An 18,817-nucleotide genomic window follows, 5' to 3' on the forward strand; every position below is an offset into this window, starting at 1 on the left:
TAACTCGAAGTTGGAGCTATTTATAGCGTTGAGCAAATGCAGATTTCATCAGGGTTCGTTTTGGAGGAGGAAACAGCATCTTGGAGCCACTCGTAACTTCCCGCCGGCACTGGTGGCAGTGATGAATTCCCCGGCACGGTCCGGGCAGCCTCGGGAAGGTCGGTCTGGCTACTGTCACCCGGAAAGCATCAAAAGCAGGAGCTGTCGATGGCGACTTGCATTTGCAGGGAATCTGAGGGCTTCCTAATTAACTGAGGATCTCCAAGCCGGAGCGAAGCCGCTCGACAAGCCCCCTCGTACGCCTCAAGTGCCAGGGCTCAGCTGATCGCCGCATCTAACAAGCGGCTGATTTTTTAACAGGAGCTCTGAGACTCAATCAGCTCCTAATGGCTCCGTTTCAAAACGTTTCAGTGCATTTTTCATCTCTTACACTGGGATTTATGCTCTTTGTTCCCTGCTCAAATATTCTGGCGCTCTTCCTTAATTTCAGGCTTCTGCCTTGCGATGGCTCCTCTGCCCTAACTAGGCAGATCATCGCTTGCCTTCCCCCTGCACGCGGTCCTCTTACCGCAGCCGCTCGTTCTGCTTTCTAATCAGCAAGTTTCAGAAATGCCCCTTTTCTCTGCCCCTGATGTGGATAGGCAGTGCTGCGGGGCCCGGAATTCCATAATTAGAAGGAAACCCATGCTTAAACAGCGTAATAAGAGCTGAAAAGTGGTTTCGTTTCAGCTTTCAACCCCCTCCCTTTAAGATAGAGAACGCAGTTTGCAAATGCACCTGATCTTGACCTCCTCCCCTGTTGATTTTATGCAGTGCCGCAGATTCGGGCTCATTTACACCAGGGTAAATGAGATCAAACCCTCATTTTGGCTGCATTCACAGCGGAGTAAGAATATGCACATTTAAACCAAGGGCTTCGAGCTGCTGGGAAAACCACGGGGGGAATCTTTCCCGTAATGAGACCCACGCAAGGCATCCTTGGGAAGGCAGCAGGATAAACTCCCACCTAAGCAGTGCTTAGGAACAGATGAATTCCGTTCAGGAAGGTAGGGAGTTAATCAGCAACTCTTTCAGACTTCTCCGTGTGTGTTTATGTTCAATGGCTTACCCGTATCTTGGGCAATTATTCACGTGAAATAGAATATAAATCCCACCGCCTAATTTTTTCTCCGGAAAAATTCCACAAGGTAATCAAATCCTGAAGTACATATTCTATTCCTGGGGTTTTATCAGTAAATCAGATTTTTATCATTTATCAGCAAAAGTTAGATTTAAGCATCCTCACTGTAATGTTTGAAAGATGAACATTTGTTTCAGCGGGTCCTGTGCCAATCAATAATCTTCCAGCTTGACTCAGCTATCAATTATTGCCGCAATTATTTGTCTAGTTGGATATTTAAAATGTCATCAGAAAGAGATGATTACATATTCCAGAAAGCAAGGCACTGTATAATCAGATGAACTGAATCCAGTTAAATGTAGTGTGGTACTAACCTGTCCTTCAAAGCTGAATTCTGCAGCGGCAACTGAAACAACAGCTTTCTGCATTATTGTAAGGAAGCAGATCTTAACCTTGGAACAGTGCGTGTTATTGGGGTCGGGTAATACTCGGGCGAGAGGAGACCTTGCAAGCCTGGAAATTGAATCAGCCTTACTGACATAAAGGAGGGTTGTTTTTTTTTGAGGGTGGGGGGGAGTGCTGGTTTTGTTGGATTTCATCTGCAAATCTATAAATAAGAAAATCCACTTTTTCTCTGCCTTTCTGGGAATTTAAACTCCTGAGCTCAAAGCACCAAGTTTTCATGTGCCCTTTTTGCATTGCTTGACTTGATGTATGTATGGTAAATACTCTCTGTGCCCCGGGAATGCAATAAAGCTGTAGCAATTCTTGCAAGTCTTAACAACCTCCAAACTCCAGATATTCAGAGTATTATATCATTTTCAACTTCAAGGATATCTCAGCGATGGAGAGGAGACAGAATAATCCAGAGGAGACTGGACAACTTTATGATACCTTTTGGTCCCATTTGCAAAGCAGGGATGGGGAAAAATATATATTATTGATTCGACTAATACTTGCTTGTGCAAGTTATGAAACGAAACCTTGTAGGATCTGGTTCAGCACTTGCTGTGCTTGCAACTCCATGGTGACATTGAACTTGCTCAGGGACAGAATAAACCTTTGCCTTCATGGCAGATGATTTGCAAATAGAGGTGTCATTTGGGGGGACCTATGGGTCCCCTGACCCACTTTGTCAGGATGGTTTGCTGCTGGCTAAATACCATTAATTTGAAAGGGAGAGGAAAGCAGGCCAAAGGGGAAGGCTGGGAAAGAGGAGAGTGGAGAGGATCCATTTGGGGAAGGAAAAGGTGGAATAAGGCTTTTAAGGAGAGTCCCTCTTTGTGTGTGTTCCCAAGCCCATCGCTTGCCTGAGAGCTGGAGGGTTTTGGTTTCACTGGCACCCTGCCCAAGGCACTAGTGGGAGAAGGGGTGCTGTGGGATGGAGAAGGGACCTGGCAGTTGAGCAGGGCCAAGGACGGACTGTCAGGGACCACCACATCTCTGCAAGGCCATGATTTGAACGTATGTGCTTTACAGAGCCGGGCACATCAAATAGAGATGCTAATGTGCAAAAAGCAGCAAAATAAAGCCATAGGTGATGAGGAGACTTGATGGCCCAGCGGTGCCAGGGCTGCCTTGTGCCTGCTGGTGAGCCGTGGTGGGAAGGTGCCAGCCCCTGATTTCTCGCTAGGAGAAGGCTCACAGCCCTCTCAAAATGTCAGTGTTGCTTCAGTCTCTCCAGGCAAGCCCCATGCGGTAGAGCTGCCACATCCTCCAGAGAGGTCCCACAGCGCTAATAAGGTCTCCAAACAGTAGTGGCTCTTCCCAGGAAAGGAGCATCCTGGCTTTGCATCTGAGAGTCTCTGTATGTAGGGATATATCTGTGCATCACAGAGCAGTGTCCACAACACACACTCTGGCTTCGAGGCTGAGCAATGCCGGAGCTGGGATGCAGATACAAATCCCATGGATGGCCTCTGCCAGGGCTCTGGGGTCTTGTGTCACATCACACCCCACGCCAGCAGGGATGGCCTGAGATGTCATTAGGGCATCTCCTTTCTTCCGTTGCAAGAAGGTTTTTGAAGTGCACTCTGCCTTTTCTTAAGGTGCTGCTGGCCAGGAATAACACAGTAGGAAAGGAAACAATTCCTCTCATAGGTGTACGAGGGTGAGTAAGGTAATTTGAAAGCTCTTTGTAGCTGTATAATTACAACATTGCATTTAAAAAGTGAATTCTTGTCTTGATTGTCCCCAACAACCACTAGGTGAATGTGTGATTATGGACTGTTGGAGCATTTGGACTATTATGGACTGTGCTTTGCTGGGTAGTTAAGTTAGGCTTGAAAGGGCTTTGATGCTTTATTTGGGGCAGGGCTTAGATGAGGTTTGGTCCTTGGTGGGTTGCAGTCCAGGTGAACCTTCCAGCAGGGGACACCCAGGTAGGTCCAGAGGAGGTGATTTAGGAGGTCTCATCCCAGCAATGTCACTCCTGTTGGAGTCCATTCATTTACATTCGTCACTGCGTGTCTGGGATGTTGGCTACTTCGCTAATGATATTTTTAGAGGAACGAGATGGTATCAGTGGGGAGTTCCTCCTGTGAGGCTGACAACAACATGTATTTCACCCTTTAGGTCCCGCTGCCAGTGTTGGAAGTTACTGAACTACCACCCATGTGATGCTGCAGTCTGCATCACCTCTATTTGCCATCCCTGGGCATTAGGGTATAGCATACATGAGTGTGATCAGGTCTTCTTTGCTTGAGGGGTTTCTTCCCTTCCAAGCTGAATTCCAGTCACAGCGTTGTTTTCCGACTGTAGTTTTCTTCTGTTCCTCACTAATCAAGACACGACAGATTTCCACCCCCCTGAAGTTTTAAAAAAGCACAGAATCAGTCGCAGCCTCATCCCTCACTTGCCAAGTTGGAGCTCAAAGCAAGTTTTCTTGGTGGCCAAATCATAATCGCCTTCCAAAAGGGTGACAGACGTTGAGGTCGGGCTCGTACTCCTGGCAGTGTTGGGGTGCTCCAGCAGGACCCAAGCATCCTGCACCTCCATGCCGAGGTCCAGCAAACCATCCAGTTTGTTGCTCTGCGTAATGAGATATTCTTTCGGTGGGGGGAATTGGGTGAGATGGGGTTGGTTCTGAATGGGTAAATACACAAAATATGGTGAGGTTATCAACCAGACTGGTCATGGATGAAGACTTCTGCAAGGGCCAGATGTGCTCCAGGGGAGCCCGGCTGTTGGGCTGTGGATGGAGCCTTTCCTGCTCCTGACTGCACCCCACACCAAGGGATGCTCCATGTTGCTCTTCTGCAGGAAGGAGCTGGCCTCCCTGTTTCCATCTTTTCCCACTCACTCCTTCCTCAGTCCCAAAATCCTGCTGTTGTGTAGAATCATTAGACTTGTTTGGGTTGGAAGGGACCTTAATGCTCATCCAGTTCCAACCCCCTGCCACGGGCAGGGGCACCTTGCACTAGGTTGGGTTGCTGAAATCAATAAAAATTTGGCTTTGGGAGAGAAAAAGGTGAATTCCTGGAGTTCCTAATTCCAGTCTAAATCTGAATGGCAATGCAGTGCCAGCTGTGCTGTTGTTTTTATTATTGCTGTTGCTTGGGTTTCTCCTTGAAGTTTGGTCCGTGGTGGCATTTTGGCCTGGTTCTTCTTTAAACGAGGGGCTTTTAAAGGGAGGTGTAATGAAAAACAGCAATATTGATACTTGGTTTAGGAAATATTATGCCAGTTTTACTAACATTTCAGGGGGGTTGAATTTGCTGGAAGAGTAATTGTTTTCAGGGATATCAGTGAGTCTTATTGGTAAAAATAGATAAGGAAAGGCTTGTAAAGGTGGTGAATGGGGTGCTGAGGGTCCCACAAGGCAAAACATCTTCTAGGTTTTAGACATTTTCACACCTAAGCCAGTCCCAGGATCCACCATTAGGCCTGTTCATAAACAGCAAGGACTTGATTTGCAGCATTTCGTTTTTCAGATGCACAACATCAGTGGTGCTTCTCGTTTCACAAGCAATGCTGCGTCACTTCCTAGAGAGTTTTGGGGACATTTTCCTTTTTCAGTGTTTCTGAATCTGATTCATCTAATGATAAAGAGAAAAGATTAGAGGGAAAGTACCCTGTTGTACGGAAATGCAGCTACTGCTGTCATTTATTAGTATTGTAATAATTATGACAACAGCAGTGACAGTGCTGATGCTAACAGCTACTTACAAACGGTTAATGATGGACCAGGTTAACAACGTACGTGCCTTTTGCAATCTGGAGAATCAGGAGGAAGAATTAGTGCAAGAAGGAGAAAATATGTTTGGACAGTTACAGTTTCCTGTCTAAACTGATGCTGCCGACTACCAGGAAAAGGTGAGTCACGACAAAGCAGCTATTTCTTACCAAGGGAGAAGTGGGCTGCTGCAGGCGTGGAGTGGACCCACTTATCTCCTGGCCTTGTGATGCTTCCTGTGTCCCAACTGTTTCAGTTCTCTAGTTTTCAGTTGAGAAGAATTTCAAACAGTACAGATTTCCAAAAGAGAGAGGAAGGGAAAAAAGACAGAGATTTGACAAGCCAGATGGAGAAGAACTGAATCAAGTACAAGTGGTAACAATTAACTACATTTTTTTTTCTTGCCCCCCCCTTAGATATCATATCAACTCCAAATTTATCAGTCCAAAAATCAAGCAGTTGATATTAAAGCTGAGTAAAGAAGTTCCTGCATTTGGCTCAGGGTGTTCTTCTGATAATTGTTTGGTGATGAGCAGAAGAGAGGGGGGGATGCTTACTGCAGGTTGCTGTTTGAGTCTCTCTTAACTTCTGTTCTTTGGTGTTTGATAGCAGAAGGTGTGAATGTTCCCTGTAGGTGCAGGTAGCCCAGTAAAGACACCTTGGCTTTGCTTACACATTTGGGATTTTTGGGAAGGTGGAGAAAGCAGGAGCTAAGCCACCAAGGCTGGTGGTGCTGGCTTGTGGAGGGATGCTGCTGAGAACAAGGGCTGGACCATTAGGGCAGTGAGGGCCACATCCTGGTCTGCTTGGAGATTTCTCTGGCACAGGGATTTCTCCGAGGGAGTAAATCTGCAGCTGTGAATAAAATCCTTGGAAATTCCATTGGCATGGAGGCAGCCAGTGTTTACGCCGCTGTTTTGTTTAGGAAAACACTGGGAAAACTGGGGTGTCTCTAATAGTGTGTGTTTGTATGCAGCCCGTACGATGCCCTGTGCTACAATACTCATTACATTAACATCTTGCTCTATAAGCTGATGGTCCTTCTCAAACAACATCTTGCTGACTGTTTCGGACAGGGGCACTGAGAGGATGCTGCATGTGGTGTTTCGAGCATTGTTCTGTCAAGTGCTGGTGTGTCCAGTGAGCAGCTTTCCTGTATCCAGCCCTGACTTTTGAGAAACGAAGGAAGCTCTTCCAAAGCACATTGGCACCCGCATGCAGATTATTCCATTACTCACTTGGCAGTGCCTGAACTTGCATGCCTAGCTCCAGAAATCCTTTTGTGATTCTTTCACTTTCCCCCTCCCAGCAGTGGCATCTAGCTGACAGCTTCTCCTCCCAGCTGGTCTCCTCCCCAGCATCTTGTCTGGCTTTGCTGCTGGTGGCTGTGGACACGGCTGTGGGTCTTGCTCAAAGCCAGCTATATTGTGCCTGGAGATGTTGGCTTGCATCGACTTGGACTTTTAGCGTGCTGGGTGTATCTGTGAGCACAGTAAAGAAGAGCCAGGGTTTATTTAAATATCAGAAAAGCCCCTTAATGCTGAGAGCAGCCATCTCTTTGTATTTTACTGACTAATTGTGCCAACTGCCCTTAAAGGGACTCAAATGCCAATATCCGTCCCACTCATTTGTTAACATTTTTCAGATCAAAAGCTAAATCTGTCACTCATGTGTCACTGGTTAAATCACTTCTTTTTGGGGCGTAAGAGCTCTTCTCCTGCTTATATTTTTTAGGCAGGAGCCGATGACTTCAGAGACACTAAACATTTGTGTTATGGTGAAATACTGTGCCCTGTCATTAGTCCTTTGCTGGCTGGGGTGTAGGAAAGGAATAAATACGTAATGGTGGGTGAGGCTTCACTGCATGAGACTGGTCAGGTTTCATATTGGCCCCATGTTTGTATTTGGTACATGGTATCCCCGTGTAATTCTCCTATAGGGGTAATTTCCCAAATATGAAGCAAATGAGCAGTAAAATTGACTGGGAGGAAAAATGTAGACACAAAAATGTGAATGGTAATTGGAAGCTATTTGTAAAGAGATGATGAGCTGTCCAGGAAGGAGAGGGCAACTCTGGCCCAAATCCAAAACCTACTTCACCCGCTCCAGTGGTGAGATGAGAACAGCAATTAGATATTAAAAAAATCAATAGATGACAATTAAAAAATGGGAAAGAGATAGCAATCAATGGCAGTGAGAAATCATCGCGGGTAGAGAACTGGCCAGGAGAGGACAAGGAAAACTCTTACCCAGCACTGATGGGGAGAAGAGGAGAGCTTCTCAGGGTCCTGAAGGAAAGAGAAACCCTTGAAGTGACACATGGAAGAAGCAATAAGGTAGAAGTTTGCAATGAGTATTTCTGCTGTAGACTTGGAAAGCAGCAGTGTTATGTTTTTGTATCATAGGTGGCCGATGAAGCTTTTTCTAGCTTATGATGATCTTAAAGTTCTTTTCCGACCCAGCTGATTCTGTGATGAGTTGCCAAGGATGATGTTATACAAGGTGCAATGGAAATAAATATTTTTAAATGAAAAAGCCCTGACAACTTGCACCCAGAAATCCCTGAAGAATTGGTATGTGAATGCTGGTTTTTAGTAAAGCTCATGGACTGGGAAAATGCTGTCAAGAGCTCATCGGGGTAAGCGGGGGAGAGTTGGCAACACTTTGCTTATCTCTACTGGGAAGAATAATTGAAGAGCCTATATAAGATGGAATTGATAAAGAATTAAAGGATAGAAATATAATTCATGCCACTCAACTTAGATTTATGGAATATAGATCTTGTCAAATAAACCTGATTTCATTCTTCCAGATGACAACTTTGGTTGATAAATGTAGATGAAATAGACTGTGCAAGGCGTTGGACGCGGCGCTGTGTGACATTGTGTGTAGGAAGACCGAGCACTGGGCGGTATCGCTAGGGTGGGTGATTCAGAGATGGTTAAGAGCATGGTTGGGTACAGCCTGCTCTGGTCCTTGGACAGAAGAATGGAATTGGGGCCGTGTTTACAGAGCTGAGGTGCGGTACCCCAGAAGGCAGCAGCTCTGATGGAGGTGATGGAGGCTTCAAGGAAAACCAACCCCTTCCCAGCATGATGCTGGGGTGAGAAAGGCTTGAGTAGTGAAGGAGGACGGAGGGGTGGCTTTCGGTTGTAAAAATGACTGTATTTAGAAGCGTGCCTTGATTTCTGGGTGCACAAATATTCTTGGTGTGCAGAGGGAAGGCCGCATTGTGTACCAGAGGGCTTTTCAGTGTATCAACCCCCAAAAAAGCCCTCAATAGAAAAGGAGAATGGGTAGAGGTTGGAGCCAGAGGAATTCAGGTACCCAGGTACCTGTCTTGAGTGTGGTTAGCTGTGAGGGTGAACTGTAGGACAAGCAGTGGATCCTGTCCTTGTCTTCTGAGCTGGTTTGAATGGTTTTCACTGGGATTTCAAGCATTGCCCTAAAGACAATTTGCCGGCTGGAGGAGGTCATGCTTTACCCAAAGATATCTTGTTGGCCGTGGCTTAGGACAACTGAGGAACTTGTATTGCAGGAAAGGTTAGAGAATGAGAGCTGGTGATCCCTTTTGACCTTAAATTCCTTGATGCAAAGCAGTTGAGGATGTGAGCTCCAGCCCCACTGCTGGTGGCCAAGGAGGGCTGGTTCAGCATTCCTGCTGTCCTCTTGGAAATCAGCTGAAAGTCCCGATGGCATCACAGTGTTGCTTTGGATAACACATCCCATCACGTTGCCCCAGTGGACAATGCGGTACAGAGGCCCATGGAACCTTCTCCAGCTCTGTCCTTGACCAGCACCACCTACTGCATCTCCCTGTTGTGCCTGTGGTCTTGCACAGATGCTTTAGCTGGGAAATGCATGTGGATGTAAAGACCCATAGCTTGGAGACATCAGTGCACCCACAGCCTTCGGGTCCTATGATCCTGCCTGGCTTCTGGGGGGACCCAAACGCTGCACCATAAACCATATTGGTGGGATGGGAGGAAGGAAAAGGCGAGTTCCCTTCCAAAACCAGGGGTTGCTGCAGCGGCCTAAGGACCTGTCTCATTGCTGGCGGGCAACGCATGGATTAGTGCCATAATTCTTGCAGTTTGGCAAGGCTGCATCAGACTGGAACGTATCTCTAGGTGGTGATATGGTCAGTCAATAGCCTTCATAATTAATCAAGCACTAATAGACAAATTAGAAATCGTGTCTCTTCAAAGCAGGAGGTGGAGGCAAATGGCTGCTGGATTTTAACTGTTTCGCTGCTTTGATTTTATTGCCTGGTTTCACGTTGCTCCCTTGGAGATGTTGGGTTGTTTATAGGGGAAGTTTTGTACATAAACATGATTTTGAATTTAAATTATTCTCTTGATTACCAAACGCGGATGGTGAATTGAAAACTTGTTTTTCAGGCAAGCACATGAAGAATAATATTACATTTTACACTCCACTAAATCAATGTAGCCCTAATTTTGCCATGCAGGAAATCAATTCCAGTCTTTGTAACAGTCGAAGATGTTATGAACAAAGTAATTTCGCAAATTATGGCGAGTAACACATTTATTGATGACTGTAGTTTAGGAATTTAGAATTTGTGAGTGCTGTAATATAATAAGGCCGTACTGGCAGGAGCTGAGTGAAATACAGATTATACGGTGAAACTGTAATGCATCATTTGCTATTAGTGGACTGGTAATAATTACCAGTTTCAAAGCAGCTTTTTCCATGTAATCTTTAGTCTCAGTCGTAACAGCCCTTCTCATTGACATTATGATTACACGAGCTGCCCTTATGATCTAGAATATCTAGTTGATGGGAATACTAAAATGTGGTAGTGAACGCTTGATGTTGTGTCCTCATTAGAAGATAAAATGCTATTTTCTCTGACCTGATCTATAAGGTAGAGAGGCGAGGCAGCGTTACATTGTTAGCTCCCACCGTGGTGTTAAAAACTTCCACTTCATTATGGTGAAGCAAGATGAAATTTCCCCATTGAAGATTCTTTTTTTCCCCCGAGCTCACAAATGAGCATAGGAATGTGAAAGTCCAATTGAATTTCCCTCTCATTTCAGCAGATTTAAGTATTTATCTGCACTCATGCGCCTGGCACATGCTAAACACCGCAGTGCATTTTATTCCGACGCTGCTTTCAGGATGAAACGCTAAATATTATTCCAAGGGCTTTTCAAGTGATTAAAGTGTTAAATGCCTGCTGTAGATGATTTAGTCTCTTTTTACTCGCCTGATTCAGCTTCTCAGGCCAGACGTAGAGTAACCACAGGGCTGGGAGGCAGGGAGGAAAGCTGTGACGGGGCCTCTTGTATCCCCACCTCATTGCTCAGCTCGCTAGAGAATGAAAATGCCCATAGGAAGCTTTTCTTCCTCTCCTCCCAAGTGAGATGGGAAACAAGATGAGTGCAGATAAAGCAATGTTTTCTTTCCAGATCTTCACATTTGGCTTTTTCTTTTCCTTTCCTTCATATTAGGCAAATAGGGAAAACCTCTTAGTGCCAGCACGTAAAGGGGTTTACCCAGGAGTGGTGCCTATGGAGCCAGATACACGTAATGTAACTGCTGGATCAGGGCAGGAGTATGTGGTGCAGGCAGTTATCACCCCAAGCACTGATGCTCTTTGAGGTCTTCTGGTTTATTCCTCAACAGACCTCAAGATCATGTTTATTTTTCCAAATATCACTGAAGAGCAGCTCTACATGAACTGCTGAACAGGGCTGGGAACGAATTTCTATCCTCATAGCTCCAGTTTACCAGCATTTAGCAAAACATCCATAGGGGGGTGGAAGTGAATTATTTACCAAATCACAGTCATCGATAAAAGCACTCTCACCTTTGCCATATCTCACATGACCCCTTCCTTGTGGGCAGCCCTCAAAAACTTACCCCCCTTGTTTTGCCATATATTAGAAGGGGCTGCTTTCTGCTGTCATTATTAGCCGGCTTTTTGTTTAGTTATTTATTAGTTGGTTGCTCTTTTATAATGTCCGTGTTATCTCCAAAAATAAATTATCATGAAATAGAGTTAGCTCGCTACTTGCCAAAGTGGCATTTACCATCCTCAGCTTCTTTTCAGTGCGAGAGAAATAATGTGGCTCCGGCAGGGCGCGTGGCCAGGCCGCCTGGCCACCCTCCAGCTCTTTCCCTGGCAGAGCTGCTGCTCTCTCTGCCTTCCCCTTTCCCCATCCCATGCTATGTTTTTATTTAACTTTTTCCCCTTTTTTTCTCTTTATTTGCCCCGGAGTTGAATCTCTGCTAAAAAGCAGGAGATGCTGTCCATTTTTGTGCTTATCGTTAGTCTCATAAGCAAGAGGCTGATGCAGTGATGCCCAGCTTGCCAGCAGTTGGGATCCTTTGCGTTGCTGCTTTGAACTGATGTGCGTGGTTTTCTGGAGTGCTTTTTAGAAGATCTATATTTATACAGATATAAATTTATATTTATATTTCATATTTATACAGATAAATAATCTTAGTTCAGTTTAAATATTAGCAGCCTCTGGCATCCATTGACTTTACCATCTCATATTATTTATATCTTGTTTTGCTGGAGTTACCCTCTGGGGTTCAGTTCCGAACCCAGGGCTGGGGACAGTGGGAAGGGGTGGGGTGGGTCTTGTCCCTCCCCATCACACCCCTCATGTCCCCCTATCCCCTTCCTGTGCCTAAGCTGGGATGTCCCTTCCCCAGCTCCCAGGTGAGCATCCCAAAGGAGAGCAGCTTAGGCAGGGAGACAGCTCTCATCTGCCGGTGCATGGCCGAAGATTGACGCTGCTTGTTGTGTTATTTTGCAGGTAAAGACGAGCCCAGCAGCTACACGTGTACGACTTGTAAACAGCCTTTCAACAGCGCCTGGTTCCTCTTGCAGCACGCACAGAACACGCACGGCTTACGGATCTACCTAGAAAGCGAGCACGGCAGCCCCCTGACGCCACGGGTTGGTATCCCAACAGGACTAGGTGCAGAGTGCCCTTCCCAGCCACCTCTCCACGGGATTCACATTGCAGACAATAACCCTTTTAACCTGCTCAGAATACCCGGCTCGGTCTCGAGGGAGGCGTCGGGGCTGGGAGAAGGGCGCTTCCCACCCACACCGCCCCTCTTTAGCCCTCCCCCGAGGCACCATTTGGATCCGCATCGCATTGAGCGCCTGGGTGCGGAAGAAATGGCTCTGGCCACCCATCACCCTAGTGCCTTTGACAGGGTGCTGCGACTGAACCCCATGGCGATGGAGCCCCCCGCTATGGATTTCTCCCGGAGGCTGCGGGAGCTGGCCGGCAACACCTCCAGCCCACCCTTGTCCCCGAGCCGGCCCAGCCCTATGCAAAGGTTGCTGCAGCCCTTCCAGCCCGGCAGCAAGCCCCCGTTCCTGGCCACACCGCCCCTTCCTCCTCTGCAGTCTGCTCCTCCTCCTTCCCAGCCGCCCATGAAGTCCAAGTCCTGCGAGTTCTGCGGGAAGACCTTCAAGTTTCAGAGCAACCTGGTGGTCCACCGCCGGAGCCACACTGGGGAGAAGCCCTACAAGTGCAACCTCTGCGACCATGCCTGCACGCAGGCCAGCAAGCTGAAGCGCCACATGAAGACCCACATGCACAAGTCATCCCCTATGACGGTGAAGTCGGACGATGGGCTCTCCACTGCCAGCTCCCCTGAGCCGGGCACCAGCGACCTGGTCGGCAGCGCCAGCAGCGCCCTCAAGTCTGTGGTGGCCAAGTTCAAGAGCGAGAACGACCCCAACATGATCCCTGAGAATGGGGATGAGGAAGAGGAGGAAGAGGAGGAGGAGGAGGAGGAGGAAGAGGAGGAAGAGGAGGAGGACTTGAACGAGAGCGACCGGCCGGACTACGGCTTTGGGATGAGCTTGGAGGCAGCCCGCCACCACGAGAACAACTCTCGGGCCGGCGAGGAGGGTCGGTCGATGCCGGACGTCATGCAGGGCATGGTCTTGAGCTCCATGCAACACTTCAGCGAGGCCTTCCACCAGGTCCTGGGGGAGAAACACAAGCGGGGCCACCTCCCCGAGCCCGAGGTGCACAGGGACACTTGCGACGAAGACTCGGTGGCCGGCGAGTCCGACCGCATCGACGAAGGGGCAGTGAACGGCCGGGGCTGCTCCCCGGGGGAATCCGCCTCGGGAGGCTTGTCCAAAAAGCTGCTGCTGGGTAGCCCCAGCTCCTTGAGCCCCTTCTCCAAACGCATCAAGCTGGAGAAGGAGTTCGACCTGCCGGCCGCTGCCATGCCCAACACCGAGAACGTTTATTCCCAATGGCTGGCAGGCTACGCTGCATCCCGGCAGCTGAAAGACCCCTTCCTCAGCTTCGGCGACTCCCGACAATCGCCCTTCGCCTCCTCCTCCGAGCATTCCTCGGAGAACGGCAGCCTGCGCTTCTCCACGCCGCCGGGCGAGCTGGACGGAGGGATCTCAGGCCGCAGCGGCACGGGAAGCGGAGGGAGCACCCCCCATATTAGTGGCCCGGGCCCTGGGAGGCCCAGCTCAAAAGAGGGCAGACGCAGCGACACTTGTGAGTACTGTGGGAAGGTCTTCAAGAACTGTAGTAATCTCACCGTCCACAGACGGAGCCACACGGGCGAGAGGCCGTATAAGTGTGAGCTTTGCAACTACGCCTGCGCCCAGAGTAGCAAGCTCACCCGGCACATGAAAACACACGGGCAGGTGGGAAAGGACGTTTACAAATGCGAGATTTGTAAGATGCCTTTTAGCGTGTACAGTACCCTGGAGAAACACATGAAAAAATGGCACAGTGATCGAGTCTTGAATAACGAGATAAAAACTGAATAGAGGTATATTCGTTACCCCCCCCCGCCCCATTCACCCCCATCCCTTCCCCACATCCCCGTAGAGGTTTTTCTAGTCCCTTGTGATGGAAATCATGGAAAGCTAAGGATATTTGGAAAGTGCTTGTCACCAGCACACCCTGTTTATTTTCTTTTTGTTCTCACCGTTTGAATGCATGATCTGTATCGGGGCAATACTATTGCATTTGACGCAAACTTTGAGCCTTTCTCTTGTGCAATAATTTACATGTTGTGTATGTTGGGGTTGTTTTTATTTTCTTATTTTTGGTTTGGTTTGTTTTGGGTTTTTTTTTTTTTTTGGTTTTGGTTTGTTTCTTCTTTTTTCTTCTTCTTCTTTTCATTTTTTTTGGATTAGACAGCATGTATGGTATGTTATGGCTGTTTTTAAATTGTCCCTGATTAGTTGCTGAGCAAACACGTCGCTGTTTCCAGTTCCGTTCGGGAAAAGAAAGAAAGAAAGAAAGAAAGAAAGAGAAAAAAAAAAAAAAGAGGAAAAAAGGAAAAAAAAAAAGCAAAACAAAACCAAACCCAAGAGCAAACAAAACCGACCATGCTGCATACATCCTGTAATACATATCATGTACAGTTTTGTTTTGTGACGTGCGAAGGAAAACACGCTTTGGGTAACCCTCTACGGACAGGAGCGATAGCACCGAAGAAGCGTTGCGTTAGCTAGATTTGCTGTCTTAAAAAAGGAATAAGCCCACCGATTGGAGTGTACCCATTAGACAAAAGGAAAAAGGCCTTGAATTGGAAAGTAACCGACTGCCACCAGTAAGAAAGAGGTAGATTTCTGTTAGCGTTTGGTTTTAAAACACACATAATACACACACACACACACATACAAATAATGTGAGTGCCTTGGATCTGTCGCGGCCGATGCCGATGGCTCCTCTCTACTCGTCCTCCACGCGTAGCTCGTCTCCCACCGAGCGTGCGAGCCCCGTCTCGTGGCTCTTACAACGCCGGCTACTTAAGAACGAAGAGGAAAGAGAAAACTTTAAGGAAGAGAAAGAAATGGCCCGCTCAGTCCTAGTTAATCATCATTCTCCCCCCGCCTTTTATTATTATAATAATAATAATTATTATTTTTTAAAGCAGAACTGATCGTACCAGTCTAAAATCCCTCTTCGCTCCTGGAGAGAGCTTAAAACAAGATATAGGACCTTCCCCCCCCCCCCCCCCCCCAGCCCCAAACTTTTATCTTCCCCTCCCCATCGATGATTAAATAGAATGTGAAACGCGCAGAGGCCCTTCAATGCCATTAAATACACAAGTAAGGAAATCCGTTTGATGAAGATATTTACTTTTAATAATATCTTTTATTGATTCTGGCACCAAAAGCAAATAAATCCGGAGCCACTTGGTTGTCAAAGCTGACAATCAAATTATAAACTTTTAAGACCTCGTGTGTACCATATAAAGAATAAAAATAAGACTGGCAATAATATTTTACCGAGTGTAACAGATAGAGGAGCAAAAAAAAGTAAAATAAAATATTGTGATTTATTAGCACAATGTGGTACTGTTTGCCATTTAAAACTAGAACAGGTTATAAGCTAATACCGACGCAGTGATGATTAACTATGAACTCTTTAAGACTTGCCTTTAATGTGATGCTTGGAAGAAGTAATGGAGAATTTAAAACAAAGAGAAATAATAAGCAAAAGAGTAGCAGTTATCTGTCTGTGCTCCCTAAAAGTTGTCCTTTTTCTTTCTCCCCTCCTTCCCATATTCTGTGTGCTATTTGTGTTGATGTGGAAAAGGATTCCTTGTTTTATTCTTAAGCTAGCGCCTGCCCCGGTTGGTGTTCAAATAGCACTTGACTCTGCCTGTGATGTCTGTATCTTTTCTTTAATCGAAGGTACAGAGGTTGAGTATAAAATTAAGACTGCTCAGATAGGACAATTAAGTGCACTGTACAATTTTCCCAGTTTACAGGTCTATACTTTAAGGGAAAAGTTGCAAGAATGCTGAAAAAAAAAAGACCCCACAAAAAACCCAATAAAAAAATCAAACATGATCTCATTGATGAGCATAAAAGAAAGGAAAACCCATAAAAAACACAAAACTTTGCCAGCCATTTACTTGACTAATGAGCTTATCTTCTCGGACGCGACATTACAGCGCTGTGAATGGAAACAGACTCTACACTCCCATAAAATGAATGATTGCTTTGGCTCCTACAGTGCAAGGATTTTTTTTTTTTTTTTGTACAAAAAAAAAAGAAACAAAAAGAAAAAAAACACAAAAAACTTTTTTAAAATATAAATGTTAAGAAATTTTTTTTAAGGAGAAAAAGGAAAAAAATCACAACACTTCATTATGTTTAGGGGGAAACTGTATTTTAGGGTTCATCGTCTTGGTGGTGTACAAGACTTGTTCTTCATTTTGGTAGTGGAAATTCTATGCCTTGGATATACACAGCTCTTCAGGTTGTATAAAGAAAAACATGCATTGGGGAAAGGTTTAAGATTATATAGTACTTAAATATAGGAAAATGCACACTCATGTTGATTCCTATGCTAAAAACACATTTATGGTCTCTTTTTTCTGTATTTCTAGAATGGTATTTGAATTAAATGTTCATCTAGTGTAGGCACTATAGTATTTATATTGAAGCTTGTATTTTTAACTGTTGCTTGTTCTCTTAAAAGGTATCAATGTACCTTTTTTGGTAGTGGAAAAAAAAACAAAAACCACAGGCTGCCACAGTATATTTTTTTAATTTGGCAGGATAATATAGTGCAAATTATTTGTATGTTTCAAAAAAAAAAAAAGATAAAAAAAAAAGACAAAAAGACAAAAAAAAAAGAAGAAAAGTGTGACATTGTACAGATCCGAGGCCATATGATGGCTCTTTGGGGGAATGCTGTGGAGATGTCACGCTGCTGGCCGTCACAGAGGGGTGTACATATCTTTTTTGCATTCTTTTTTCCTGCTGCCATACTGTATGCAGTACTGCAAGCTAATAACGTTGGTTTGTTCTGTAGTGTGCTTTATGTCCCTTTCCTTCTATCACCCGACATTCCAGCATCTTAACTTCATATGCAGTAAAAAGAAAGAAAGAAAGAAAAAAAAAAGCTTAAAAAAAAAAGAATAAAAAAAGCTTAAAAAAGAAAAAAAAAAGAAAAAAAAGGAGAAAAAACCGTTTTGCAGTTTTTTTCATTGCCAAAAACTAAATGGTGCTTTATATTTAGATTGGAAAGAATTTCATATGCAAAGCATATTAAAGAGAAAGCCCGCTTGAGTCAATACTTTTTTGTAAATGGCAATGCAGAATATTTTGTTATTGGCCTTTTCTATTCCTGTAATGAAAGCTGTTTGTCGTAACTTGAAATTTTATCTTTTACTATGGGAGTCACTATTTATTATTGCTTACGTGCTCTGTTCAAAACAGAGGCACTTAATTTGATCTTTTATTTTTCTTTGGGGGTTATCTTTTTTTTTGGAGGGGGGGGATTTGGTTATTTTGGGGTTTTTTTTTGGTTCTTTTTTCCTTATTTTTTTGTTGTTTTTTTTTTTTTATTATTATTTGGATGACCAAAGGTCATTACAACCTGGCTTTTTATTGTATTTGTTTCTGGTCTTTGTTAAGTTCTATTGGAAAAACCACTGTCTGTGTTTTTTTGGCAGTTGTCTGCATTATCCTGTTCATACACCCATTTTGTCCCTTTATTGAAAAAATAAAAAAAAAACCTTAAAGTACACAGTTGTCAGCTTCTGGTGTCCTCATTTGACACACGCTGTAGGTGGCTCCCAGCGGCAGGCTCTAGGAGAAGGTCCCCGGGCAGGGGTGTTTTGGGGTGCGCGCTCCGAGCCCCGAGGAGCGCACGCTGCCCAGCTTGCCCTTAGATAAACCCACTTTATGCTGAGGATTTTTGGGCTATAACAAGTTAGTTTTCAGTGGGAAGCGTTCGCAGTCTGGACATGTAGTTTTGGGGTTTTTTTTTGGCTCCCTTAGTTGAGGGCTAAGTTGTGAACCCCCCCACCTGATAACTGGCGGCATCTTTGGCTTCTGCAGCAGGGATTTCCCTCCCCACTTTGGCAGTGCTTTGGCAGAAGAGGTGAGCACAAGGTAGCCCTACACCCACCCCCCCGGGACTCCCCCATCCCCAAACCTAAAGGTTTTGGGGCTGTGGGGTGAAATCAGCACCGGCACACATGGGTGCTTGGGCAGGAGCTGATTTCTCTCGGGGGGGGGGATACACACCGCGGCTCCGGGATCGCACCCCAAAGCTCCTGACACCATTCCTGGCTGGAGGCTGGAGCTGGGAGCTCCCCTCCTTTCTCCCATGGGCTTTTTTCTTTTGGTGGGAATCGCAGGTTTATGAGACATTTCATGTGCATTGTCTCTAAAATCTGGGCTCCAGTGCAGGTCTCCCCATCCCTCCCTTAGGGGTCTGTGTATGTTGTCAGTTTGACAAATACTGCATGTTGCAGCATCTCTTTACTTTATTAAAGCACGTACTGCTGTGATATTGTCTCTTGCTGTTCCTAGTGTAATGGATTTAATACTTTTTTTTTTCCTTTTTTTTTCTTGATTTCTGTAAAACCTTCCAGTTGTTCTGTCGTCTCTTCGTGATGGCATCGTTTGTTGCCTGTATTTTGCCCAGCGCCTTCTTGAAGGGGAAGTTTGGGATTTGAAAAACACAGGAATAGATAATCTAAAGAAAAAATATTCCTTTTTTTGAGAAAGGCAAAAAGCT

At 45.6% G+C, this 18,817-nt stretch overlaps 1 protein-coding gene across 5 annotated transcripts in view; it reads left to right on the forward strand.

Moving 5' to 3' along the window:
* BCL11A (BCL11 transcription factor A) overlaps positions 1-18,817 on the forward strand; it is a 73,876-nt gene that overhangs the window by 51,759 nt on the left and 3,300 nt on the right. The window contains exon 3 of one of the 5 annotated variants that reach the window (XM_061461629.1): positions 12,086-13,965. In XM_061461629.1, the coding sequence (XP_061317613.1) occupies positions 12,086-13,965 (1,880 nt within the window). Of the gene's footprint in view, positions 1-12,085; positions 17,817-18,817 lie in introns of those variants that run through there. The other 4 variants (XM_061461630.1, XM_061461628.1, XM_061461631.1 and 1 more) reach the window with 4 other exon arrangements.

Source organism: Pezoporus flaviventris, unplaced genomic scaffold, assembly GCF_033815535.1.
Source record: "Pezoporus flaviventris isolate CSIRO_AGI_PZ_B2104156 unplaced genomic scaffold, CSIRO_AGI_Pfla_v1 ptg000031l, whole genome shotgun sequence".
NCBI lineage: Eukaryota > Metazoa > Chordata > Aves > Psittaciformes > Psittacidae > Pezoporus > Pezoporus flaviventris.